Source organism: Thunnus albacares, chromosome 6 (assembly GCF_914725855.1).
Source record: "Thunnus albacares chromosome 6, fThuAlb1.1, whole genome shotgun sequence".
NCBI classification, from domain to species: domain Eukaryota; kingdom Metazoa; phylum Chordata; class Actinopteri; order Scombriformes; family Scombridae; genus Thunnus; species Thunnus albacares.
The window spans coordinates 21,164,171-21,189,919 of NC_058111.1; the positions used below are offsets into that span (position 1 = coordinate 21,164,171).

Sequence of the window (25,749 nt, forward strand, 5' to 3'; positions counted from 1 at the left end):
ATCCTCACCCACCAGAGGAATACCAGCACTGAAGCCTCATGATTTTGCCTCACCTGGAATAACCAATCACTCACTGGACTACATATTACCAGCCCAATATGAATCAATGGCAGTTTTTACATTATTACTGTGAAATGTCAATGAAATTTACTAAAGCCATGTTGGTTTAATGGTTCGTCTTCAAGTTCTAATGTTTCTTGTATAGATTACTATAAGATGCTTGATGCCAAATTCTGACATCTTAACTTCAAAAGAAAACATATTCCCCCTTTTTGGCTCCAATTTTTTTTTTTTTTTTTTTTACAGCTGTTTTGTTGTGCAAGGCGAAGGTTTGAGAAATGGGCAGTGTCATCCCAGGACAACAGAACAGAGTTCAAGACATATGAAGTGCAAACCCTTCTGCAATATGGCAAATATTAATCCCTCTACTGTAACTAGCTAAAGCATTCAGTCATTACTCTGCACTTATAGTACTGTGATCATTTCCATTATTCCATGACACAGTCCTCATTTCTCTTCTTCTAGTGGAGATTGTATCAAGTATATACACTGATAGCCTTGCACCAAAAATCCTTAAGCTGTTTCAAGTGAATATACTGTACTTTCCTCCATGCCTTTGGGTGTGTAGCTAGCCTTGCTTGCCTGGTTACACAAAACAAGCCACAAAAATTTTGAAAATAAACATACTGAGAAGGCTCTGAAAACCATTTAGAACTGTAAGAGAGATCACCAAGAAGGATGAATGATGATTTTTCCACATTTGGTTCAGACAAAGGCTGTGATCCAGGCATTAGGCAGAGAGGAGGTCTTGCTGTTGTAAATTTAGACCATCCTCTGTTGCCTATGATGACTATTTGTCAGTGACCCATCATTAAGTACAGTAAAGGACAGCCATAGGGTGTAATTTGAGGTGCAATCCTACATCGTCTCTGTCTTAGTAGCAAGTTAGAGGCATAGCTAAGAAGCACAAGGACCAAGATGCTTTAATAAAGGGTGGGCTGGAGGGTGAGGATGCAGGAAGTGACATAGAGAGAGCAGGATGGGAGGAAGAATATGCAGGCCAGAGTCGCAGAATCAAGGAATGGCAAACTGGACCACCAGTTCTTCTTTAGCATCCACTTTGATTTGAGAGATTGCACTGTAAGCATAAGCTGCTATCTTGGACACCTGAAAAGAAAGAGGAAGATACAGTTCATGTGCAGCATACAAAAATATCTCAAATTCACAATTTCACCAAGAAAAACAAGACTTGTTAGCTGTATTTGACCACTAGAATGTCTTTTTACAAGGTTTATAAAAACAGTAACAACAGAAAAGTAAGATCTATTTTAAGCCACACATTTAGTCACGCCCACACACACTGAAATACCTAACACTTTGCACGCTGTCCAACAGAGTATCTGAGCCAACACGTACACGACATGAAATAATGCTACCACTGGAAACACATGCCAACATATCTTGAATATGTGCTAGTGTATGGTTACCTGCTGAACATCTGAGTATGGCACCAGGTCACTCGCAAGCACTTGGTGGGGCTGGCTGGTGAGGGAGGGGAGAGCAAGGGCTTTCTTCTGGGGCAGACTGTTGCTCAACACAGCAAGTTTTGTACTGAAACAACAAAAAAAAAAAACAGAAGCTTACTTGGGCTGTTGTCCTGTCATTACATAAATTGCAGTTTAAGTTTAAAACACACTTTGTCTAGGGCTCATCACCTCATCTCTTGTACCTGTGTTTTAGCCTGAACATAGCTGCTGTGTTTGGTGGAAATCATCTGACTGCCACTGGGTGTCATTGAATGTGATGTTTAAGATGAATGTTAAGGGGAAAGGCACACACTGTTGTAATTTTTTGGTTGGATCACTTCCCCTACAACCTTCTAGAGCTTTTGGGTTGATGTACATTGTTTACAGTTTTGTTCTTCCCACCTATATTTAAGCCAAAACCCATCACAACCAGCATATACAGTACCTGTGCATATACAGTTGGCCCATTTTTAAATAGTCATCTGAACATATCATTTGTGTAAATAACTTGCTTTCCCACAAGCTTTTAATTAGTCAGACACAACCAGATAACACAGCCTAAAAGCACAATCCATTGCACATACAGCAGTAAAGCGTAAAACTCAACATCTTGTAAACTAAGAATGTTTTTATTACATGGCTGTAACAAGTCATGCTATGTTTACAGTTTATAGGCTGTCTATGATTCAGCTGGTGAATGATAACTATCTTCACATGAGTGCATGTACAAATTGATTCGTCTCATTTCGAAAGTAAAGTCTGCTCTAAACAGACACCCACAGTCTTCCCATACAGAAACACAAACAAGAAAACAGAAAACAGAAGACAGAAGACAAGTGCTCGCCAACATACCTGTATTGCCGAGCTTTGTCCATGTATTCATGCTGCTCCATCATGACGGAGTCAGCTGCTGAGACATCAATGATGTTCCTGCAGAACAACAGAGACAACGTGTGTTTACTGAGGCACTGTATGAATTACATCTTTACTATTATTATTATCATCATCATCATCATCGGGAACTACATGCCGAATTTGGCTCGTCTATGGCTGCGTAAAGGAGTCTTACTGTGCTGTCTTGGTGAGGATGGATGTAAGGAGGGCCTGTTCATCTGTCCGCGCTGAGGGGACAGTGGTAGTGATCCAGTCCTGCCCATTTGGGGGTTTGCTGACGGGGTTCGGAGGGATCAGCGGCTTACGTTCAGGGTCCTACAACAGATTGATCAAAATATAAGTAAATGATGAGGCAGCTTTGAGTGGCATAGAAAGAACTTTACCTATTCATTTTTAAATTCAGCGTGACATTAAACATAATACAAATATAACAGTATAGACTATGAAATGAAACAGAGTACTGCATGACCCATTTAGATAAATGTACAATCACATGTAGTGACAAAAACAGGACACATCAGTTCAACAATCACAGCACTGAATTTTTCAACAAGTGATAAATACCACAAAACTGCGAGAGTAACACATATAGTTACACCCCTTATAAACACAAATTTAAGCTCAGTTAAGCAATTCCTCCACTTACAGTAAAACATTAAGGGAAGCATGAAAACCACTCAACCTCCCACCCTCACTTAATAAACACATGACAAAATTTACCCGTTGCCAGCACACCTATTTTCCCAAATGACAAACAGAAAGCAAGAAAGTAAACTTAGATTTTAACCAGCTGCACAAAGAGCCCCAGTCTTGATTGATTTTATCTGATTATCATCTGCTAAATAAGACCTACAGGTAAGAAAAGAGTTAGATGTTCAGACTAATATGTATCATTTTGGTATAACACAGACATTAAGTATTTATTTCCACTGCAGCTTCTCTGCTAACAATAGTATAAACTGCATATGAGGGGAAAATGTTCTGCATGAAGGAAGAACAGACTGTTTCCGTAAACTTAAGATAGCTTGGCATCTTAAGTCATATGACACAACACACGTCAGGAATATTGTTACCGGAATATCAATCATTTTTTATAATGATGGGCCTGTTTATTATACTTACAGTAATTCAGATCAGTCCAGCTTGACTTTTAACAATTTGGTTTCAGGAAACAGTCTTAACTTGCCTACAAATTATCATGAACCCTGCTACTCGTGAAAGTGACTGCCATACGTGTAGTTTTCTTATAAATATTTTTCGTTTGTGTACAGCAGTTGTTATCTGTAATCGTTTCATCTATGTGCTGCTAACTGCTCAGCCTGCCCTGGGCCAGGCCTTCACCCGGAGGCTTAAACTAGCAAGCTAAAAGCTGCTTGTTTAACGTCATACACCTTTACTGTCGAGACAACAACCACTTTACTGACCTCAACACAGTTCCTTAAATGTATTACATGCACATTAACATCCTCTAGAAACTGAATTATGTCGTGTGTCGTCATAAAAATAAATCTTGTATTCGTCGGGACAGTTTTAGCCAGCTAGCAGCTAGCTAACTACCTGCTCTGTGGTCTCGTTCTCGCTGCTGTAACAGCAACCCATGGCAGCGTCCGAGGGGCCAAACTACACAACCCCAGCTTCCCTGGTGTCCTGACAGAAACCAGCCGTGTTTGTCGTCTCCAGCAAGCATGCAACTTCTCTTCAGCTAGGTTTTTTTTTTATTTGAGCTTCATCTAAAGGTAGGAAGCTACTGTCAACAGCAGCTCTTCAGACGAGCTATCACATGACAGTACCGCCGTGGTGGTGCAACAACACAAACCACCACTTCCGATATTGAAGAAGCAGCTGTAGCCCTCGTCACGTGACGGGGGGAGTTTTAAAACGTGAGCTTTCTGCGAAGGATAGGTTCACAATTTTTCATGTCTGTCTTAAAACAATAGGTGCCTCAGAGAACATTGAAAATAGGTTTTTCTTGCTGTAATCGTTCCCCCTGCTCACACTGACCATTAGAAGATCCCGTACCATGTAAGTGATGGGGGCCAAAATGTATTTAAAAGTTTATTTGAAGTTGTTATGAAGCTCCAGCCATCCAAATTAGTCAAAACAAGTAGATATCTTTCATTATTGCAGTCTGTTTAGTGCCCAACAGCAACTGTTTACCCAACAACAAGTTAAAGGACCAGTGTGTAAGATTTAGTGGCATCTAGCAGTGAGGTTGCAGATTGCAACCAAATGAATGTCCTTTCTGCCCCCCCCCCCCCCCCTTTCCAGACTTGTAGGAGAACTTAGAGTTGCCGTGAAACTCGCAAAAAAATGTGCAAGGCCCTCTCTAGAGCCAGTGTTTGGTTTGTCCGTCCTGGGCTACTGTAGAAACATGGCAGTGCAACACGGCGGCCTCCCTGGAAGAGGACCTGCTCTTATATTCCATTTCTGCCAAGTCCGTTCCGCAAGATGCCACTAAATCTTACATAGTGGTCCTTTGAATTGTTTTTGTCCATGCTGGATAAGGTTTATATTCTATTTCTGCCAAGTCTGTTCTACTTTAATTTGGCCATGGAGTGTTAAATTATTGCTGCATCATCCTGCAAGTATTTTGATGTGTACAGCATTGTCTTGTTTAACCTTCATAATTTAAGTACTGCACTGTACTTTGAGTAAAGTGCCACTTCCAGTAACCTGTCTATGTAGTGGTTTACTCTCATTTTTTCTCTCTGAAAGATGGTAGTTAATAGTGAGATACAAACACTGCAAAGATTAAATCAAGCTATCTGAGTTCATACTACTATTGAGCAAAATCAAATAGGCAGCAGCAAAAGAAGGGAACAGGACTAGGCTTGTTGGTGCACATGTGTAACCTCCCTGGGAAAAGATGAAAGGGTCTCTGACACCCTCTGGCTGAGTATGATGACAGAGTATCACACATACTGGTTCCAACACACTATAGTTTCAGTTTATTTCCAGTTGCTAAGTAGCATTTCACAATACTGTCTGAAATAGTGAACTGATTGAGCTCTTTGATGGATTGCACAGGCCCTTCAGCATCAAAGTTCATTTTCTACCTTGAAAATAGAAGTTTGACAAGATAACCTTGACTCAAGGTCCACTTCATAGACTGTATTTACTAGCTTTGAGTTTTCAGCCACATCTGATGGTCTTTATAAGTGGATGGACTTTGCAAACTCTATCCGACTAAGGTTATTAGTAGTTAAGCTATTTGAATTTTGACATTCTGCCATGCCACTTGTTGTAATTTAAACAAAAAGTTTAGACAAAGCGTACTGATACCATGGCTGCAGAATTTCTGACTTGTCAATTGGCTTTAAAGTCAAATAAATTAGGCCTGGTTATAAAAACAAGAGAAACACATAAAGAAAAAGATGCATACAAAGACCTGGATTCAGTGTAGAGAAAAAAACGTAATGACCAGGGGACATGGACACACAGTCACTATGACCTTGATCTGATATAAATCATTGCTTCAACTTTATTTTGCAGCCTCTACAAAAAATAAAAACAAAAATATGTGTTCTGGACAGAGAGAGCAGCAGAGCAGTAATTATTTTGTCACATTTTGACCAGTAAGTCTCTTTGCGCTTCAGCAGCAGCCTTTAACCGCCACCCAAAACACTTCAAAGGACCAGTATGTAAGGTTTAGTAGCATCTTGCGTAACGGACTTGGCAGAAATGGAATATAATATTCATAAGTATGTTTTAATTAGAGTAAAATCCCATTAAAATAAGAATTGTTGTGCTTTCATTACCTTAGAGTGAGCCCTTTATTTTTACTGAACAAGCGGGTCCCCTTCCACTGGGCCCGCCATGTTGCACTGCCATGTTTCTACAGTAGCCCAGAATGGACAAACCAAACAATGGCCCTAGAGAAGGCCTTTCGTGTTTTTGCATGAGTTTCACAGCCACCATGGATTCACCTACATGCATGGAAGGGGAGAGGTGAGGGGAGGGGAATTCAGTTGGTTGCAATCTGCAACTTCACTACTAGATGCCACTAAATCTTACACACTGGTCCTTAAACTGCTGGTGAAGCTCACTCAGGAGGGACAGGTACAGCTATCTGGAGGAACAGACAACATCAGGTGGTACACTGGCAAAAAGCGTACTTAGCTGCAAGAGACCACTGTTCACTTCCCTTTTCCAACCATGAGTCAGGACAGTATTTTAGAAACTGTAACTACAGTTGCCGCAGTGTTTACTGTTGCCATGACGACAAAGGTTGCCTAACTTTAAAGAAGTAGGAATGTTAACTTTAACCCACACTACGTTTCAAGTGCTCATTTTAACCCAAACCATAATCTTTCCCTCACCCTAACCAAGTGTTTTTTGTGCCTAAACCTAACCAGACCTTAACCCCAGCATTTTCACACCATAAAACATAATTATTTTTTAAAAGTAATTTGGAAAGCACAGATAGAGGCGGCATAGCCCATTAGAAAACACTTCTAACTAAGTAATTGGACAGAAAGTAGTATTTGGGTGGAACAACTGCCTTGGTTGCACTTTTGCAGTCATGAAAACTAGGGTCCAAGAAATGTGGCCCTAGAAATGTTTTTTCCGAAACTGCAGTATCTTCTACTGCAGGAACATAACATTATTATTGCAAGAGACCGCTGCATGAAGCTACATCCATGGGCCACCAGGCCTGTGTGAGCTAACTGCTGTGGGAAGGAGCCAAAGTGGACAGTCTGAAGAAGGCTGAGTGGTAAGGATGACCCTATTAACCTGGTCACAATGAAACCAAAATGCTATATGGCGCCATCTACTGGCTTTAAAAAAGCAACTGTCATCGGCATGTTGTCAGCTCCCTTCTGGCGGTTGGCTTGAAGCAGAAATCCTTAAGTCGCTGGTTCGAGTCCGGCTCGAAGGAGTAACTTTTTGGCCTTGATTAACAGGAGAATATTATTATAACAGTAAACTTATCGCTATTAGCCCCAGGAACTAAGAGTCTGTGTTTCTCAAAGATAAATCACTGACAATCTTTCAAAAACCCAGTAGTTCATTTTTAAAGGCATTTCTACAAGCCTAACCTAAATCAAAATATTACCCACGCTGCACAGTAAACCAGAGTGAATATTTCCTAATCTAAACAAGTTGATCAATTTGAAGATGCCTCTAAAAACAAATACATCTACAGTCTGTCTTTAAACTATAGGCTACAGTCAGTTTAATGTTTTTCAGTTCTGTGTCTCCAGCTTCCAGACAGTTTCAGTGGAGGCAGCTTGTCTGATTGATGGGGTGGGACGATGACTGGGAGGCGCCTTCCCTCTCATTTACCCCCCGTTTCCTCCACACCTCTTTGTTTACACCTAGAAGCCGGGCGAGTCCAGGCAGAAGGGCAGCAACTCTGAGGACTTCACTTTGTTCTTGTTGGAACAAAAAACAACAATGTTTGAGACTATGTTAATCTTAATTTTACTGTCTGGAGCTTCTCGTGCTTCTGACGCCGGGGCTCCTTCCCAGCTGGGACCGCCGTCGCTCGGGTTCAGCTCCTCGGTCCGCTCGGTGTGTAAACCCATCCCTAGCACCCTGTCTCTGTGCCACGGGATCGGCTACCGGCACATGCGGGTCCCCAACTTGCTCGGCCATGATTCACTGAGGGAGGCCCAGCAGCAGTCGGCGGCCTGGCTGCCCCTGATCTCCAAGCTGTGCCACCGGGACACCAAGAAGTTCCTATGCTCGTTGTTCGCCCCGGTGTGCCTGCCGGAGCTCAGCGGGCCGGTCAGCCCCTGCAGGAGTCTGTGCGAGGCCGTTCGGGACGGCTGCGTTCCCGTGATGAGCGCGTTCGGCTTCCCCTGGCCGGAGATGTTTAACTGCACCCGGTTCCCGCGCGGAACCGAGCTCTGTATCCCCGCGACCGGAGCGCAAGAGGGGCGCACAGCGGAGGAGGTCAAACACGAGGAGGCGCTGAAAGGTCAGTGGACGCGTCTGTGACAGTTCGGCAGCTTTTACTCCTCAGTTACATGTCAAATACAACTAGTTTAATTTTCACTTGGTACAGGTAAACTGTCAACTACATTTTCAATCAACAGTCACCACAAAACAACTTTTTTTTACTTTTTAAAAAGTAACATTATTTATATTAAGAGTTAAAAGACCACAACATAAATATATCAGTTCTCCAGTGATATGAAGAAGCCAAAGGATCCCATGAGGCTTATTCACATCATTAAAGAAGTCCAGTTGCCTTTTACTCGGCACTTCTAGATATACTTTTGACGTACTTGTGGCTACTTTACTTGTCTTGAATATTTACATTTTGTGCTACTTGCAACTCCACTACCTTTCAGAGGAAAGTATACACTTTTTACTCTTCACTACACTCATCTGACAGCTTTCAAGTGTATAAAATAGTTTGTAAAAGATCAGTGGTTCCTAACAATTTGGGCTTGTGACCCCTTACAAAAAAGCAGTGTGTAGTTTGGTCCCTTGTTTCAGACTTGTCAGCAGTTCCACCAAAGACAGATTTCCCCTCTAAACATCTCAAACTGTCTCATTTAAATTGCTGTTCAAGGCCCAAAGAGGTTCCCCCGATTTATCTTGTAATCGCTTGGATTGCTCTTTTAGATTGTTGTACTGGTACTTTAAACTAAGTAAACGATCCAAGCACATATAGATATCTGTTAATTCTTGAATACAACCTTGTAGCAGTTACAATACTACCTCACCTACCTCGCTTTCAGAGTGCATGAATCAGTATATAATTGCATAGTTATCTGCACAATGTATGAATCATCCATGTGGCCTAAGATGATGGTTCCCATCCTGGGGTGGGTGGACCCTTCCAGTGGGTGTGTTGGTTGTTTGAAATATTTAGATGGTGGAAATGCTCACAACTCACAGACATGTGCAACCTGTGATAAGTAATAGCAAGTAGACTACTTTATTTTGGGGGGTCACAAGCCAAAAGGGTTGGGAACATCTGGCCTAAGGTATTGTAATGTATATAATGCTTATAGTTTTTGATTGTCATTTCTTTATTTTATGATTTTGATAGATTTATTTCATTTTTAACTGTTCTTATCCATCAATTTGGTCTGATTCTTGTGCTGCTTTAACAAATAACTTTTCCTTCTCTGGATCAATAAAGTCTTATCTTAAAGTTTTGCATGACTTGATCACAGAGTTTCTGCTTAAAGACACCAGTGCCACCACCTTTATGATTTCTCTTACACCATGACACCTAGACTACCCCCATCACCTCACTGCAGACACAGACAGTCATCTAATCTGCTCTCCTTTCAATACTCAGGGAGCGTTATCTGTGATGCCTGTAGTCTGGCTGCTGAGGGAGAGACCGACATTCAGGACAACTTCTGCCACAGTCCATATGGTGAGAACAATGTGGGCCACAAAATACATCCTTTTTTCTTTTGAGAATGAGCAGAAAACAACTTACTGTATTATTACTTATACAACTGGTCACATAATAGATGATCTAATCATATATATGGGTTGTTTTACAATGTGTGTGAAATGACACGTTTGTCTCTCTCTGTGGCAGCATTTAAGATGCGTCTGGGCAGCGTGTCGACGGTGGGAGGGGACCGTCAGCTGGTGCCTCTGGCCCGAAGCCGCATCCTGAGGTGGGCAGGGGGAGGTGCAGAGAGGGCAGAAGGGGTTGGAGGCGCGATGGCCCACAGTGCTTTGTGGCTGCAGGAAGGAGGCACCTGTACGTGTCCGGGCTTGGACTCTGTGGACACAAACGAAGACAGAGGGTTAGAGGAGGAACGGATGGATAAGGGACAACTGAAAGGAGGAGGGAAGGAGGGGAATGGGGCGCAGGGTGGATGGTACCTGGCCCTGGCTCAGGCTGAGGAGGGAAGGCTGGTGTTGACTCGGCTGGTGAGGTGGAGCAGAGAGGACAAAGAGCTGAAGAAGTTCATCAGGGCGCTCCTTAAACAGCCCTGCCCAGAGCTGTAGACAGGCAGTGTTGTACTACAGTGTCGGTACCACAACCCCTCCTGCCCCATCAGTGTTATTGAGTACCTTGTGATCATACACAAGCTGTAACTCTGATGTGCTAGTAGCAACACTTTACAATAACGTACACAACATTTGGAGTAGTCAACAAAAAATGAGTAAGGAACAAACCAGAAGCTAACTGCTAATTAATGAACCGCTAACAAATAGTCTCTAAATACTATGTTAATGAAGCAGCGTTTGAAGATGAGTTCCTGTGAATCTGCATACTGGCAATTTTCTTAATGAATGATTAACTCTGAAAAAGGTGTTAAATGGCACACAATCAAGAACAAATTTTGTGTTAAGTGGTGCATCATACTTGTGACTAAAACGGCATCATTACTTCATGATTACCTTACCATTCTTCACCATTGGCACCAACATTTCAGATGCACAAGCAACACAATTTGCCAAATCTTTATTACTACTCATGGTCTGCAAAGGTCGATATCATTCCAACTGGGGCAATATTTGTGTATTTTCATGTATTTTTGTGTACATTTGTGTATATAGAAGAGACAAAATGTAATCCTTAGAAAATTATCAGCAAGAGTAGATAATTAGTTGTGGGGTTTTTTTTTTACTGATTTCAGTTTTAAATATTAGGGGTAAAAAGGAGGTTATCCTGACTTCTATAAACAGCAATGGAATTGTTATTCCTTTAACAATAAAATATTTCCTTATAGTCCCTATCCTGTCACCGTATATGAGTAATATCTTGATACATACAGCACACCCTTTGTCATTTTATTTCATAGCAGCTATAGTCTCAGTACTCTGATGTGTGAAAACTCTCATGTGAAGTGATGAGAAAAATGAGCATGTTTGGATGCTATAATCTCAAGTAACAAATCAGATGAAAAAAGAAGCACTGAAAGAAAAAGTGATGCAGCTATAAATCATTTATATTTATCTGAAAACCATTAATACACAAATTTTCAGATTTTTGCATTTTATTAAATGTATTTGTACCTACTGAACACTTTTAAATATTTGCTTTAATTTGTTGATTTGAAAACTCTTGAGAAGAGTGTATTTTTTTGTATTGACACATTATATTATTCCATAAATAAGCTTGTCTTGCTTTGCAGTGTTTGTGTTTTTCTTGAACTTTCTATCATGACTCAGTAAAGAGAGAAACTAGACTCCATACAGACACACACACACCTGTTGATGTAAACTTGATATTCCCTTTGGCTCACTCTGTCTTGGCAATGTTGTAAGTGTGTCTGATCAAAAGTGACAAAAATCATTGTTTGACAGCAATAGACTTTTAGGTTATATTGCTATGTTAGAGCCTGTTGAATGTAAATGATTAAAGGACACATACATGCACATGATGCATAAATAATTCATACCCCCGGGTCTCTTACCTTCACTGTCAGACACACACACCTCTGTTTTTCTACGCTTGTCTAAGCTGTAGTTCCACTTTCATCTTCGTTATTGTCTGCGCAGCTGCTCTGCCCTCGCCAAACATTTCAGAAAACAGGTGAGTATGTGTGTGTTTTTCATTGAAGAGGAAGAGAGATGTAATTCTGATGCAAATATTTTGCTAAGTCATCTGCTCTATGTGGAGCAGAAAGCCTGTTGAGTCTACAGTTACATGAGGCAGCAGAGACATCTAGATAGCTACAGCACTGCCTGTCACATATACTACAGGACTAAGAGCATGAAAGCTTGTTTTTATGTAGCTCTCATCTTGCATGATTAAAAGTTTGGAGAGCATCAGTTTCAAAACGTGTTTAACTGACCTGAAATTTAGATGATTCAGTTAAAACTGTCACTATTGTTTGTCTTTCTAGCCAATTGTCCTCTTAACATGTTTTACAATGATGAATATTCTTCTTTTTTCAATTAATTACAGTTGTGAGGGATATTCCTGTAGTTTTACAGCTTTGATCATTTAATTTGTGAAACAGTCTAAAAAGTCAGACCTAAGCAGACTTGATACCACATAAAGAACAGTGGAGTCACAGTTGTGGGAATGATGAATTTGCCTCTTAAAACATTGATAAACTTTGCTTACTGATTATTTTCATCTGAAATGACTAATGATCTTATTGCATTGTAAACCCTGTTGATTGATTCTCTATTAGTACAAACCTTTTGGCACCTTCAGTACAGGACGGAAATATGTGTGTAAGATCTTGCAGCACTAACGTAGAGTTGAAGCACAGTTTGGGACTAAATAACAGCTCTCAGCACTGAGGATCTTGCTGCACCTCGATGATCCTCAGATTTATTGATTAAATATCAGTGGACAAAACGACAGTGTGATTATTGTATAAAAACATCCTACTTGTGCTGCATATGACAGAATGTCTCCTCATAAAAACATAAAAATATAGTTAAAAATAAGGTAGAACCATGTTTCTGATAGCAAGACTTCAGTAAGCAGTTGTATACTGAGACCTTTATCTTCATATTACTTTCTCATCTAAATGATCTAAAATTCCAGTTTCAAACCAGACTGAATGTGTTGCTTTCTACTCTGCAGGGAAGCACAGTTAGATTTAAAATACAGTCAGCCAATGTCACTGTAATCTATGAATATAAAGGCAGAGAGCAGGGAGACAGAAGCACTGAAATCCTTCGGTGAATTTCTGGTGCCACATTCATGTGAATGTGGTTCTGAAGTTTTGAAGGGGCACATGAGGACACTGCATCCACTTTGTTAACACTCTCTTTTTGAGCATACCTGTAAATGAGTATAAATGATTAATGAATCTACCTGGGTGTGTGTTTTTCTCTGTGCAAGCTAAGATGGTGTCCCCTGCTATCGCCCTGGCTTTCGTCCCCCTCCTGCTGACACTGATTATCAGGTACCGCTACTACTTTGTGCTGTTCTACCGGGCGGTGCTGGTGAGGATATGGAAGGATTGTGTCACCGGTCTAACCCGGGAGGAGCGAGCCTACCAGTATGTTCTCACCCATGCCACCCCTGGAGACCCTGACAGCATCCTGGACGCCTTTGATATGTGGTGCAGCAAGGTGGAATACATCAGCAACATTGGGCCTAAAAAAGGTGAGCAGAAAAGTCACCAAAAAAAAGACCTGTTTATCAGATTTATGACTTAAAATCCATATAGAACATGTGTGTTTTTGTGTCTGGTTCCTCTGTGTCTAGGGCAGATCCTGGACCGGCTGCTGATGGAGCAGAGTCCTCTGACAGTGCTTGAGCTGGGTGCCCACTGTGGGTACAGCACCGTGCGGATCGCCCGGGCTCTTCCCCTGGGTGCCAGGATCTACAGCATTGAGATGGACCAGAGGAATGCTGCCATTGCTGAGAAAATCATCCGTCTGGCAGGGTTTGATGATGACACGGTGAGATGCTGCACAGCCCTCCCAACCACACACACACACCTGAAACCTGTAACATGCATGTGCATATAAACTATGCTTGCAAACATCTATTTTCCTCCAGGTGGAGCTGATTGTGTTTGTCTTCCAGGTGGAGCTGATTGTGAATCCATCAGATGAAGTGATCCCTCAGCTGCGGTCTGACTTTGGTTTGGAGAGGCTGGATTTTGTCTTCATGGACCACTGGAAGAAATGCTACCTTCCAGATCTGCAGGTGAGTAGAATAAATCATAAGAAAGAACATTTTCACATTCATAAAAATTCATCAGGCAAGCAGTATAGAAGCATCAGAGCCAGATCCAGCAGGGTCAAAGATAGCTTCTATCCGCAAGCCATCGGACTGTTGTACTCTGGGACATCACATACACACACACAGAGACACACACACACTCTCTCTCTCTCTTTTCCCTGCTCGGCAATATTTATATTTGTATCAGAAGTATTTATCACTTATGTGCAACACTTCACTTGAACACTGATGTGCAAGGCATATATGTAAATGTATAATGTATATTTGTCTCTTTTATTTGTTTTTTATTTTGTCTCTCTTTTATCTTTCTCTTCTCCTTTTTATTTTTTATTTTTTTAGTATTCTAAATATTTATTTCACACTGTAATTGGAAATAAAGCTTGTAGAAGCCAAATTTCACTGCCTTCAATGTTGCCAACCGCTGTGTTGCTGCGCATGTGACTACAATACTACTAAATATATATTGCTTTATATTTCTCAAGTATTTTCTCGACATATTATATATCCTGGTGTTGCAAAATCACCACTCATCTTCCATAGAAGCAAGCTAAAAATATATTTATTATTATTATTATATGTTGATACTCTTTCAAGTCTACATATGTGCCACTGACTGGGAACAAAAATTACTCTAAATCTAAATAAGTCTGTCTACTGATTCTTTCAATTGAAGGACGGGTTGCTTGAAGTACACGTTGCCTTGATTTTACAGTATGAACTCATTTCTTTGTGAATCTTTTTGATATTTAGGTACAGTTATGAGAGCTATCAGACACTGTCAAAGTAAATTAGTAATGTAAAGTCACCTCAAATTGTGCTCAAATTTGACCTTAATAAACCAGTAATTTACTGCTGTGATCAATCCCAGCGTTAACTCCTTCACCTTCACCTTCTTGATACTGCCTCTGTGTGATTTACAGATGCTGGAGGGCTGTGGTCTGCTAGGCAAAGGATCCATGATCGTGGCCGACAACGTGCTGTTTCCTGGGGCTCCAAAATTCCTCAGATACCTCCGCAAGAGTGGCCTGTATGAGTGGAAGATCCACCGGGCCACACTGGAGTACAGCAAGGGCATCAGGGACGGGATGGCAGAGCTGGTGCACCAGGGAATCAAGTAGACTACACAGACTGGAACAGATGTCAAACGTTATAGACATCATTTAAGAGTGGCAGGGGTTGATTTGATGATGATATGTCCCACGTTAAAAAACATTTTTTAGAATAACTGTGATGGAGAAGAGAACTGTAAATTCTTCCAAACTGTTACATTCAATTCATAACTGAAGTATCTAGTCTTTCACAGATCTGTAATATCTCAACTGAAGGTGCCGTGTAAACATCTTCCACAAACTCTGCAATACCTCACTACCAGCACCCCCTCCTGGTTTAAACAAAAACCAGGAAAAGAAATCGTCATGTAACCATTTAGTAACCTAGTTACTACACAGACACAATTGATTAATTTCAGTTGGGGACCATTATCACACGTCACCCCTCTCACTCTCCCCCATGTTTCCAGTCACTTGCCACTGTCTGCTATTTAATAATGGCAAATATGTAAAAAGAAAAAAAAACGCAAAAGAGCAAATTCAATAATAAATATTTTATGCAAAACTACACTCAAGGTCATGTCATTATTACTGAGTTACAAAAGTCCTTTGTGTACAAGTTTGATATTACTTCATTTCAGGAGGAAAATTTAACCTTTACTTGAGTAAAGTCTTTGCTGACATTCAGCTAAGTGTTAAATTTCATTCATTCTTAATTGTCACTGATTGAATTGACATCGCTGCCACCCAAATTCTGATTTATACCATTTATCAGCACTGTTCTTTAATTTATCTCACTAAACATTACAACAGCCTGTGTTCTTCAATACTATGACATTATGTAGAAAACCAAAAAAAAAAAAAGTAGAGTAGAAAGATGAAACCCAGATTTAATCAAAATGAGTTAATTTAATACAAATAGTCAAGGCATCCGTTCATTTAAATACAAAGAGTCACAGCCTTGGTAAGCAAATCTAGGACAGACACCACATAATATTGATGGACAATGTGTGAATTCCTGTTTTAATTAACATTCTGACTGCTTTATCAACGTCAAAAGTTTAAAAAAAACTATTAAAATATGTTTCACTGACAAACATGTTTTGTATGAACATAATACTATTTCAGAAAAATTTCATGAAAATTCCACTGAAGATGTGATATCTGTAACAAAATATTAATGTTTAACACACACAATTGTCTAAAAAATGTCAGAGTTGGATTAAGGAAGTTATTATATGGTGAAGTCTCTGTACGTCTCCTTCATAAGTAACAAATTATTTAGCTGACTGACAAATTGTTTATGCTCAGTCAGCTGTTTGGAGACTCTCGGAGAGGTGGCACATGACTGATAATATGACATGGTCAAGGTTCATTGGGCTGACATGTGTGTGCGTGTGTGTGTGAATTTTAGAGCAGGGGGAGATGTGTGGAACTGCAGACAAAAGAAAATGACAAAAACATGACGTGCACAGGCATGCACACAGTATTTTCACACCCATTCTCTGCATGTGACCAGGTAGCAACACTCTAAGCAGCATCCACTGATGTCCACGAGCCTTCAAGGCAGACTGCAGCTCAAAATTAGACATCTGTGCCGGATTTACTCAACCTCCCACTGAAGAATATCATGGTACAAGCAACTATATTCTTTTCCTGTTTACACAAATAAAAAAATATATTTGTGTCACACACTGAGGGACCAGCAGTCAGGTTTTAAGTGCAGAGTAGGAACCCAGTGCCAGGCTAAAAAAGTCTTTTTTCTCAAATCATCCATTGGTCTTGGTCTTGGTCTGCACCCTCCATGTCCACCTGACAGAGAAAAAAAAAAAACAAATTAAAAAAGTATTATTTGTACATGTTAAAAAAGAAGCTAAAACGAAAAAAAATTATAAACGGGATTAAAAGAAATTTCAGTGTATTTAGCAACTGTTCCTTCAATTAGAAAATATATTCTACAAAACAAATATTAAAACACCTCATTGATCTCGCCGTCATCAGGTGACTCATTGTAGTCGTTCATCTCATCCATGTCCTGCATGTCTTCTTCATCTTCTGAGTCTTCCTCGCTGTCCTCCTCATCCTCGTCATCCTCCTCTTCTTCCTCATCATATCCGGCCTGCAACCGGGATATACAGAAGACATTCACAGATGAAGGACACGCACACAAAACCAGATATTTTATCTAACAAACAGACACATCCAGGTCTCAAATACGAGACGTAGGCTCCAGAGTAAGATTTTCTGCACAATTTTTATTGACTGTGCCCAACTGCTAAATAAAGAGTGACCAGCTTTTTAAGCACAAGATGAAATGCAGCAAGCTCTAACTTAAATGTATTTGTACAGCATACGAATTAAAGAAATCAGTATCTTTCTTTCATTGTGTGGCAATTTATGCATTACATGTTAAAGGCTACAAAAATATAGTACCTCAAAAATAGGTTTCCCAATGGGCATCAAGTTGTTGTCCTTCTCAGCAATGCTCTGCAACTGAGGTAAGAGAGAAAAAAAACAAAAACACATGACATGAGAGCCTAATAAATCAGTATTGGCATATCCGTCTGATACTTTTAAATGAGACCATCTTTTTTGTCTTTTATTTTCTTTTACTGCATTTGTTTTCTACTTTTAACACTGTGTCCTTCCTGCTGCTCTGTTGTTGTCATGTGTAACTTCTTTTTGCCAATTCATTTTTGCATCATTGAGTTCCTTTAAAAAGCACTATAAATAAAATGTATTATTTTTATCATTATTATTTATGTGGGGTGATTACTAACGAGAACTATCAAAGATACATTTGAGGTAATTTAAAAACAGTGCCTCCCTCACATGGTTTGTCCAACAGAGAGCACTGACCAGTTTGTTTTCCAACTGTAAGATGATAAACTGTAAGTTAAAAAAAAAAAAAATATATATATATATATATATCATCAAATACCTTGGTCTTGAAATAGTGTGTAGTGTTATGTGTATGTGCACATATCCAAGTGTTCGTGTGTTTCCACACATGATGTTTTACCCAGGTTTGGTGCTGTTGCTCCTGCTGGTGAAGCTCGGTCTCGTCCACACAGGGACGGTCCAGGTTGAACCACAAGGTCTCAGTGATCCGGGGGAACAGAGAGGGGAACAGCGTGGACATGTCTGTCACACGGGGGACAACAACAACAACAACAACAAACACTGTCAATCAGCACGCCTGTGATCAGACTGGAGTGTAACTATGTGCAGGTTTAACCCAAAAACAAAACGCTAAAATGCATTTTAACGTAAATAAAAGAAGCCATTGGTATCTGTTAGAGCTATTGTAAGCGAAGCACACACACACACTGTTTAAAAGGCGACAAGAGGGATGATATTTTGAGGTATGGAGGGTTAACACACGATTTAAAGACCAAAGTCTTCCTTTTTAATGACGCACAAACTCTTAAGTGTCATTCACGCTACCGTGAATCATTTGGAAATAATAACGCTGTGTAATATGATATTTTTTAACCGTAATTCACAGCGAAATTAAAGATTTGTACGTACCTGCTTCTGTGAAGCTCTAGCTTTCAAAAAAATTCAAAACATATGTGACCGGAAGCCGCTGGTGTTCACCTGCACACATTTCCGGAGTCTTCTTCTTCTTCGTCTTCTTTTAATGGCGAATTGCAACCGGGCGGCGCATTATCGCCACCTATTGTCGTGTTACATTGTATTTACATCCTCGTTATCAGTCCTGAGTTTTGCAGATGGTGGTTCTCAAAGTGGTGCCCGGGTACCCCCAGGGGGTCCTTGAGGGGGTTCCATGGGGTCCCCCAAAAAAGGGAAATAATCTATTTTCACTATATTTCCATCCATAAGTAACACAATAACATAATGTGTGACTATTTTGGTCATGGGTTTCATATATTTTCTGTAATTAAACACCTAAAAGCATCAGATGGGGCCCTCCAGAACAAAATCTTCTCTGTGGTCTAATTTGTGTCAGTTTAGGGCTCCTTGACTTGAAAAAGTTTGAGAACCACTGTTGTAGACAGGTGAAGACATGCTTTAAAGCATAATTTCCAGAGCTAAGATTGTTTTAAGGTCCATGTATTTAATCCCCTTACACTTCAGTTCATTCCTTAATAACTTTCTTTCATTTGCATATTTAGGACAGAGAAGAATGACATGGTCCACAGTCTCCATTTTATTGCGGACCACAGATCACATGTTCTGCTTGGATGCTTCCCAGTGAGGTGTATAGTGTGTCCCAGTCTAATCCTACTAATCAGACACTCTTTTTCCCCACTTTTCCTACTTGGCCTTCCCTCTCCAACTTCTTGCTGGATCTGATACAAACATATCTTTATCCCATAACGTCTGCCATTACATCTTAATTTTGTCACATATGAAAACTTTGGTTTCTGCCTTATTAATTGGTATTGCCAACTCTACTTTCCCTTGGATGCCTACGTGAGTTGGTACCCATAAAAACTGTACATCAATGTAAATACGGTAGTGATCACGCCACATGGTAGATTCCTACATGTGGAATACAATAAAACCAAAGTCTCTGTTCTTTAAATGTCACTGAATACCATTTCCTAGATTGGCTCATTTGTGATAAAATGTACACTATACCCATTTATACCATATTTGCAGGTAATACTGACCTAGCACACACAGGGTTTGTAAATTCAGTCTCTCATTAAATACACACACGCACATTTACACTCTAACAAAAAAAATTAACCACTGATGCTACACCTTAACATGCTTGTAATGTTTTTTTCAGCTCAAATTACCGACACAGATGCAGCAGAAACTTATCTTAATTGGCACCATTTTACTCTTCTTATGGCCACACTGTCACACTGGCCAGGTCACACTGCCATTTGCGTGCGTGTGTGTGTGTGTGTGTGTGTGTGTGTTTGTGTGTGCATGCGTGTGCGTGCATGTGAAAGAGTATGGTAGACCTTGAGATAAGACAAAGCTCCCTCACATTAAGACATAATAAAACGATCAGATTATCACACACACACGCACAAACACACAGACACCTGTGAGTGTGTGTGTGTGCTTGTGAAAGAGTATGGTAGACCTTGAGATAAGACAAAGCTCCCTCACATTAAGACATAATAAAACGATCAGATTGTCACCCACACACACACACACACACACACACACAAACACACACACATATGTGAGGCAGACTTTGGACTTTAGAAAAATATTAATTTAAGCCACGGCAAGTTCTCACATTTTAGTTGCATTAGGGGCCACCTTATTTTCAGTCACACACATGTGCGCGCGCACACACACACATACACATATGTGTGTTTTCTAAAAACTTATTTGGTCGTCAGAAGTGTGTCAGAGGTGTCCGGAGAGACTGCAGATTTGTAAGATCATCTCTTCAGAAAGGAATCGTCACAGTATCTAACAAGGTAATGTGAAACTCTTCATCGTTGCTTGTAAAAATCTCCTTATTGATCTCTAAACATGTTTCCCCTCTATAGATGTAGGTGTTATTTTCCTTAATCTATGAGGAAATATATCACTTCATGATGTATTTTGTCTGTAGTGAGAGTTTTGATTTTTTTCTCTAAAGAAGGAAGAAAGCTAGTCCACTTATTATTTCCAACATGGATGTAATTGTACTTGTGTGATATGATTATCGATGAGTTTATCATTGATTGGTTGCTTTAACATTTAATGACAGTTATTTAGTTTCTTAAATGGATACAAAGGTTTCCAGTGTTTTTGTAGTTTCTTTTAATTATAAGTTTTTAGGCTACAGTCAGAACAGCTGGTGCATGTGTACAATTTGTCAGTGTTTCTACACTAATTACAACTTTTTCTCAAAGTTTGTCACACAGAAATGAGAAAGAAACCAAATGAAGAACTGCCAGAGAATAGATTTACTGTGAAGCAAAAACCATCAGACATAGATTTTTTTTTACATTTTGATGAAGCTGTTGTTATGTTTTACTTTTACATAGAAGCTACAAAATAATGCATCAATATGTCTTATGTCATGAATCATTATGACATAAGACATGTTTCAGTAGCTCAGTTGGCCATTACATTACCCATCAGATGTAATAATCATGAGTCAGCAATTATTAGCTGCAATACCAGTCAAAGGTTGAGTCGACATTTACTGCAGCTGTTTTTTTTTTTTTTGTCACTGACAATGTGTTACATAATATATGTAGTTGAAAATTAAGACACAAGTTTTAAAAAATTACAGAATTCAATTTGTTTTTAAGTGGAAAATTTGGGGCATTTGTGTATTTCTGTGACTCCTCTGTCCAGTTTGTCACATAAATAATTAATGTAAAGCCTGTCAGGTCATCAGCTGGACTTGTTCTTAACTTTCACTCTCTACCAGATTTTTGTTCAGTTTTGGGGCATTGTACTTCAGGTTGTAGTTTTACAAAAGAAATAAAGGACTGGCCAAGTTGGAGGATGAAGGATGAAGATCAATTGCTCTATTAGTAATTCCTAGTTTTACATCTTCACTCACTATTCCTTTACAGAACAATCCGTCCCTCAATATTGACTTTCTAGAATTTTCTACTTGTAGATTTGATAAGAATTTATCTCAAGGTTTTTTTGTTTTGTTTTGTTCAAAAAAGCCTTTTAAATATGAGGATGAATGAATGAATGAATGAATGTGGAAATAAAAACAGAGCATAGATAAATTTGTTTTTGAGCAGGTGTGTAAGGTTGGTCAAACAGTGAAGCTGTTCAACAGACCAAATGTTTTTTAATGTTTGGGGGTTTTTTTTAGCTGTGGAGTAGGTGCAGCATATTTATAATGCAGATCAGCTTGGACAAAGATACAAGATACAAGATACTAACAATTCACAAACAACAAGACTGCATACTGTTAACATGCTTTAAACATTTTCAATCAATCTAACAATCTAAACACTCGTGATGAATGTGGGTTTTAGGCAGAAAACACTGCTATCAGTGCCTTTGAACAATCACAAAGGCAATGGTGTATAGTACAAAAAGAGCAGTCTTTATTTATAATTTATATATATATATACATATATATATATATACATACCTGCCTTAATTGATTTGCTTTTCATCCATTTTTGTCCAGAAGGTCTACTGTTTCATTCCCTTGGACGCCTACATGAGCTGGTACCCATAAAAACTGCACATCAATTCCTACTGTAAGTAGTTTATGTTTGTTATTCTTTGGAGTGTTTATGTGTCATGTATACAGAATATCATTCATTTACCCTGACGAAGTATGGCACTATGTAAATACGGTAGTGATCACGCCACATGGTAGATTCCTACATGTGGAACACAATAAAACCAAAGTCTCTGTTCTTTAAATGTCACTTAATACCATTTCCTAGATCGACTCATTTGTAATAAAATGTACACTATACCTATTTATACCATATTTGCAGGTAATACTGACCTAGTACACACAGGGTTTGTACATTCAGTCTCTCATTAAATACACACACGCACATTTACACTCTAACAAAAAAAATTAACCACTGATGCTACACCTTAACATGCTTGTAATGTTTTTTTCAGCTCAAACTACCAACACTTATGCAGCAGAAACTTATCTTAATTGGCACCTTTTTACTCTTCTTATGGCAATCCCAGGTCACACTGACATTTGCATGTGTGTGTGCGTGTGTGTGTGTGTGCATGTACGTGTGTGTGTGTGTGTGTGTGTGTGTGTGTGTGAAAGAGTAGTAGACCTAGAGATAAGACAAACCTCCCTTACATTAAGACCTTATAAAACGATCAGACTATCATAGATAAGATAGATAGATAGATAGATGGATAGATAGATAGATAGATAGATAGATAGATAGATAGATAGATAGATAGATAGATAGATAGATAGTATCTTGTATCCATTCAACAATGATTAGATTGATTAGATTGATCTGATAACATTTTATTAGATCAGGATCAGATCTAACAGAATGTGACTATTTCTTTGACTTCCTGTATATTTTTGAAGGCTGCTGGAAACGACTCGATTGCAGCTTTTTGTCACCGCCCCATATTGTTGCTTCCTTATCTTGTGTGCCAACCTGCTCCAGAGCCATGTGGGTTGCCCTGGTCTTGCTGCTTGCCCTCCCCAGTGGCACTCTGTCTCTGGACAAACTCAACATGTGTATGGACGGCAAACACCACAAAGTGCAGCCTGGCCCTGAGGGACAACTTTACAGTCAGGTAATGAATACAAATGTCCCTGGACATCAAACATCAACAAATTAAATGGCGGGGTGTTGGCAGATTCAAATGGGTCCACACCTTGTTGCAATGTATTTTCTCTTCTAAAGTTTCTGATTATGCTGTCACAGTTGATCCAGACCTTTAACAATAGCCTATAAGGAGGGCTGAAAAAAGTGACCCATTTTTTCCACCCTCTTTTTTTCAGTGTGCTCCCTGGCGTGACAACGCATGTTGCACAACAAACACCAGCACAGAAGCCCACAATGATACCTCCTACCTGTACAAGTTCAACTGGAATCACTGCGGCATTATGAGCTCCAAGTGCAAGAAACATTTCATCCAGGACACTTGCTTCTATGAGTGCTCACCACACTTGGGACCCTGGATACAAGAAGTGTGTATTGTGCATTTGCACTCATAGTCTCTCTTGTATGTTTGTGCTTACAACACTAGATGGCAGCATAAGAATATAAGGATTGAAAGGGCTTGTTGGGATAGCTACATACACATTAATGTTGACATTATTCTGTGTAATTATAGTAATAAAAATCACTAGCAGATTACATTTTATAAAATATACATTTTGTAATCTGTCGCAGTTTAAGTTGTGGAGACCTTTTGTGTCTCACCTCACATATCATAGCGTTGCAGCTGGAAATGCAAGGAGTTTAATCCTAGAAATATATCACGTGTTCTGAAATTATGGATCATACAAATCAGTGAATTGTGTGTGCAGGCGGATGAGAGCTGGCGTAGGGAGAGAATCTTGAATGTGCCGCTGTGTAAGGAAGACTGCCACGGATGGTGGGAGGACTGCAAGAATGATTACACTTGCAAGAGTAACTGGCACAAGGGATGGGACTGGAGCTCGGGTAAAGTATAAACACACATGCACGCACACACACATATACACACAGACATTTAAATCAATGCCAGTTCTGGCTTCAAATCTGTGACTTTTTCTCATCTCATACTCAGTCCAAACCCATCTCTTTCTCTCTTTCTTACAGGTATTAACAAATGCCCTGCAGGCAGCATGTGCAGAAAGTGGACTGAAGTTTACCCCACACCCAAGTCTATGTGTGAACAAATCTGGTCCAAGTCCTACCTTTATACCACCCACTCCAACACCTCAGAACGCTGCATGCAGCTCTGGTTCACCGGGCCAAACCCCAACAGGAAGGTAGCTGAGTACTACCTGAACAATGCACAGCAACAGCAAAGCTTTGCCATGACAACGCTGCTGTTCCTAGTTATCTCATCTTTCTCTGTGATGATGCACTGAACAAAATACTTTTCACCTGTCCTGTACCACCTGCTTGTGTGGGTGTCAATAAAACTGACTTCAAATGCTGTCTGCTTTCTCTGTTGCTATTTTGTTTTTTTGTTTGTTTTTTTTTGAGTCATTAAGCCTCCTAACTGATGGTGAGACTCCTCTGGTTTACATAATTGAAATATTCACTGACCACTTTACAAAATCACTTGCACTGATTGTCCAAAAGTTGAATTTGATTGGGTTTTTATGAACAACTTGGTTTCCAGATCAGTGGTTTTGCACCAGATTTTAAAAGTATTTTTAAATCAATAATTTAAGATAATTTCCTTAACATTTGTTGCAATATGTTGCACTCCTAACTACTAAAGTGCTGTTCCACCACAGTGAGTGACTGATAATAAACCAGTTTGTATATTCTTCCAGTTCCTTGTGCTTTTTATAAATCCCCTTCTTATTTTCTTGGATGAACTATCTTCTCTCCTTTTTTACTGGACTGCTCACTCCATCAGGATAAAATCAGCAATGTGAAAAATATATACAGTATATGCACAAAAACAAGATTATAGTTTTACTTAATGTGATGGGATGACATTTCTTTTAAGTGCAGGTTATGGATCAGCTTAATAACCCCTTCATAACCTCAGTCGACAGTGAGGGAACAGTAAAACTGACCCACTGCTGCATTGAGGGAAAATGTTTCTCTGCACTGGGCCCCAGTGATCACACCATCACATGACCACTCTGGGCCAGCTAGTGGTTAGTGGGCTCCACTGCTTGGTAATTACGGGGTTCCAGTCCCCTGAGTATATGTGTGTGTGTGTCTGTGTGCATGTGTGTGAGAGAGAGAAATAAAGAAAGAAAGAAGGAACAAAGAAAGAAAGAGGGAGAGACATACAGACAGAAAGAAAAAGAGAGAGCGTAAGGGTGTGTTAATGTCTCTCTGACTCCCCTTATGTTTAAGTGTGTTTTTCTGTCTCACAGTCTGTTTATGAATATGTGTGTGTGTGTGTGTTGCGTGTATGTGTGACTTTGAGGGGCATGACTTTAAATATGTGTGTGTCGATGCCACGTCTGAATGTGCTCCATCAGCTCTTTGAATAAGTCTTGTGATTGGTCAGCTGGTTTGTGTACAAGATATGACCACAGAGGACTTGAGCTGATGAAAGATATTTCATAGATATTTTAAGTAAGTAAGTCTGAAATATACATTTAGCAACT

The 25,749-nt window shown here is 39.7% G+C and overlaps 5 protein-coding genes across 9 annotated transcripts; 3 read left to right on the forward strand and 2 right to left on the reverse strand.

Annotated features, from left to right (window-relative positions):
• Positions 1-57: 57 nt before the first annotated feature.
• lamtor1 (late endosomal/lysosomal adaptor, MAPK and MTOR activator 1) lies at positions 58-4,248 on the reverse strand. Its single transcript, XM_044353289.1, has 5 exons — positions 3,978-4,248; positions 2,596-2,735; positions 2,379-2,456; positions 1,488-1,611; positions 58-1,167 (listed from the first exon to the last, which is right to left on the reverse strand). Exons 1-5 carry the CDS (start codon positions 4,017-4,019, stop codon positions 1,075-1,077), a joined length of 477 nt encoding a protein of 158 aa, XP_044209224.1. The 5' UTR covers positions 4,020-4,248; the 3' UTR covers positions 58-1,074.
• Positions 4,249-6,758: 2,510 nt separating this feature from the next.
• Positions 6,759-10,998, forward strand: sfrp2l (secreted frizzled-related protein 2 like). The gene is made up of 3 exons (XM_044354145.1): positions 6,759-8,343; positions 9,682-9,762; positions 9,934-10,998. The coding sequence occupies exons 1-3, from the start codon at positions 7,818-7,820 to the stop codon at positions 10,350-10,352; spliced, it is 1,026 nt and encodes a 341-aa protein (XP_044210080.1). The 5' UTR covers positions 6,759-7,817; the 3' UTR covers positions 10,353-10,998.
• A 1,937-nt stretch (positions 10,999-12,935) lies between these two features.
• On the forward strand, positions 12,936-15,926 carry tomt (transmembrane O-methyltransferase). Its single transcript, XM_044355198.1, has 4 exons — positions 12,936-13,422; positions 13,525-13,721; positions 13,849-13,971; positions 14,928-15,926. The coding sequence occupies exons 1-4, from the start codon at positions 13,119-13,121 to the stop codon at positions 15,123-15,125; spliced, it is 822 nt and encodes a 273-aa protein (XP_044211133.1). The 5' UTR covers positions 12,936-13,118; the 3' UTR covers positions 15,126-15,926.
• anapc15 (anaphase promoting complex subunit 15) lies at positions 15,922-18,679 on the reverse strand. Its single transcript, XM_044355199.1, has 5 exons — positions 18,588-18,679; positions 18,079-18,200; positions 17,490-17,549; positions 17,035-17,175; positions 15,922-16,868 (listed from the first exon to the last, which is right to left on the reverse strand). The coding sequence occupies exons 2-5, from the start codon at positions 18,196-18,198 to the stop codon at positions 16,821-16,823; spliced, it is 369 nt and encodes a 122-aa protein (XP_044211134.1). The 5' UTR covers positions 18,199-18,200; positions 18,588-18,679; the 3' UTR covers positions 15,922-16,820.
• A 1,645-nt stretch (positions 18,680-20,324) lies between these two features.
• Positions 20,325-24,948, forward strand: folr (folate receptor). 5 transcript variants are annotated; one of them, XM_044354433.1, is made up of 6 exons: positions 20,325-20,470; positions 22,144-22,216; positions 23,038-23,252; positions 23,461-23,649; positions 23,992-24,127; positions 24,266-24,948. In XM_044354433.1, the coding sequence occupies exons 3-6, from the start codon at positions 23,124-23,126 to the stop codon at positions 24,538-24,540; spliced, it is 729 nt and encodes a 242-aa protein (XP_044210368.1). In that variant the 5' UTR covers positions 20,325-20,470; positions 22,144-22,216; positions 23,038-23,123; the 3' UTR covers positions 24,541-24,948. The 5 variants fall into 5 exon arrangements, with proteins under 5 accessions (XP_044210368.1, XP_044210370.1, XP_044210369.1 ...); XM_044354435.1 differs by having other exon boundaries at positions 23,120-23,252; XM_044354434.1 differs by having other exon boundaries at positions 22,147-22,216.
• Positions 24,949-25,749: the final 801 nt, after the last annotated feature.

What these genes read in the sequence shown, in the direction of transcription:
- lamtor1 (XM_044353289.1), bottom strand. Translation starts at nt 4,019, where the DNA reads ATGGGTTGCTGTTACAGCAGCGAGAACGAGACCACAGAGCAG. An exon ending in AGAACGAGACCACAGAGCAG is followed by an intron (nt 2,736 to 3,977) that starts GTAGTTAGCTAG and finishes AATCTGTTGTAG; the next exon opens with GACCCTGAACGTAAGCCGCT. An exon ending in GACAAAGCTCGGCAATACAG is followed by an intron (nt 1,612 to 2,378) that starts GTATGTTGGCGA and finishes TTGTTGTTTCAG; the next exon opens with TACAAAACTTGCTGTGTTGA.
- sfrp2l (XM_044354145.1), top strand. Translation starts at nt 7,818, where the DNA reads ATGTTTGAGACTATGTTAATCTTAATTTTACTGTCTGGAGCTTCTCGT. An exon ending in ACACGAGGAGGCGCTGAAAG is followed by an intron (nt 8,344 to 9,681) that starts GTCAGTGGACGC and finishes TTCAATACTCAG; the next exon opens with GGAGCGTTATCTGTGATGCC. An exon ending in CTTCTGCCACAGTCCATATG is followed by an intron (nt 9,763 to 9,933) that starts GTGAGAACAATG and finishes TCTCTGTGGCAG; the next exon opens with CATTTAAGATGCGTCTGGGC.
- tomt (XM_044355198.1), top strand. Translation starts at nt 13,119, where the DNA reads ATGAATCTACCTGGGTGTGTGTTTTTCTCTGTGCAAGCTAAGATGGTG. An exon ending in CAGGGTTTGATGATGACACG is followed by an intron (nt 13,722 to 13,848) that starts GTGAGATGCTGC and finishes TTTGTCTTCCAG; the next exon opens with GTGGAGCTGATTGTGAATCC. An exon ending in GCTACCTTCCAGATCTGCAG is followed by an intron (nt 13,972 to 14,927) that starts GTGAGTAGAATA and finishes TGTGATTTACAG; the next exon opens with ATGCTGGAGGGCTGTGGTCT.
- anapc15 (XM_044355199.1), bottom strand. Translation starts at nt 18,198, where the DNA reads ATGTCCACGCTGTTCCCCTCTCTGTTCCCCCGGATCACTGAGACCTTG. An exon ending in AGCAACAGCACCAAACCTGG is followed by an intron (nt 17,550 to 18,078) that starts GTAAAACATCAT and finishes CTCTTACCTCAG; the next exon opens with TTGCAGAGCATTGCTGAGAA. An exon ending in ATGACGGCGAGATCAATGAG is followed by an intron (nt 16,869 to 17,034) that starts GTGTTTTAATAT and finishes TTTCTCTGTCAG; the next exon opens with GTGGACATGGAGGGTGCAGA.
- folr (XM_044354433.1), top strand. Translation starts at nt 23,124, where the DNA reads ATGTGGGTTGCCCTGGTCTTGCTGCTTGCCCTCCCCAGTGGCACTCTG. An exon ending in TGGGACCCTGGATACAAGAA is followed by an intron (nt 23,650 to 23,991) that starts GTGTGTATTGTG and finishes TTGTGTGTGCAG; the next exon opens with GCGGATGAGAGCTGGCGTAG. An exon ending in GGGATGGGACTGGAGCTCGG is followed by an intron (nt 24,128 to 24,265) that starts GTAAAGTATAAA and finishes TCTTTCTTACAG; the next exon opens with GTATTAACAAATGCCCTGCA.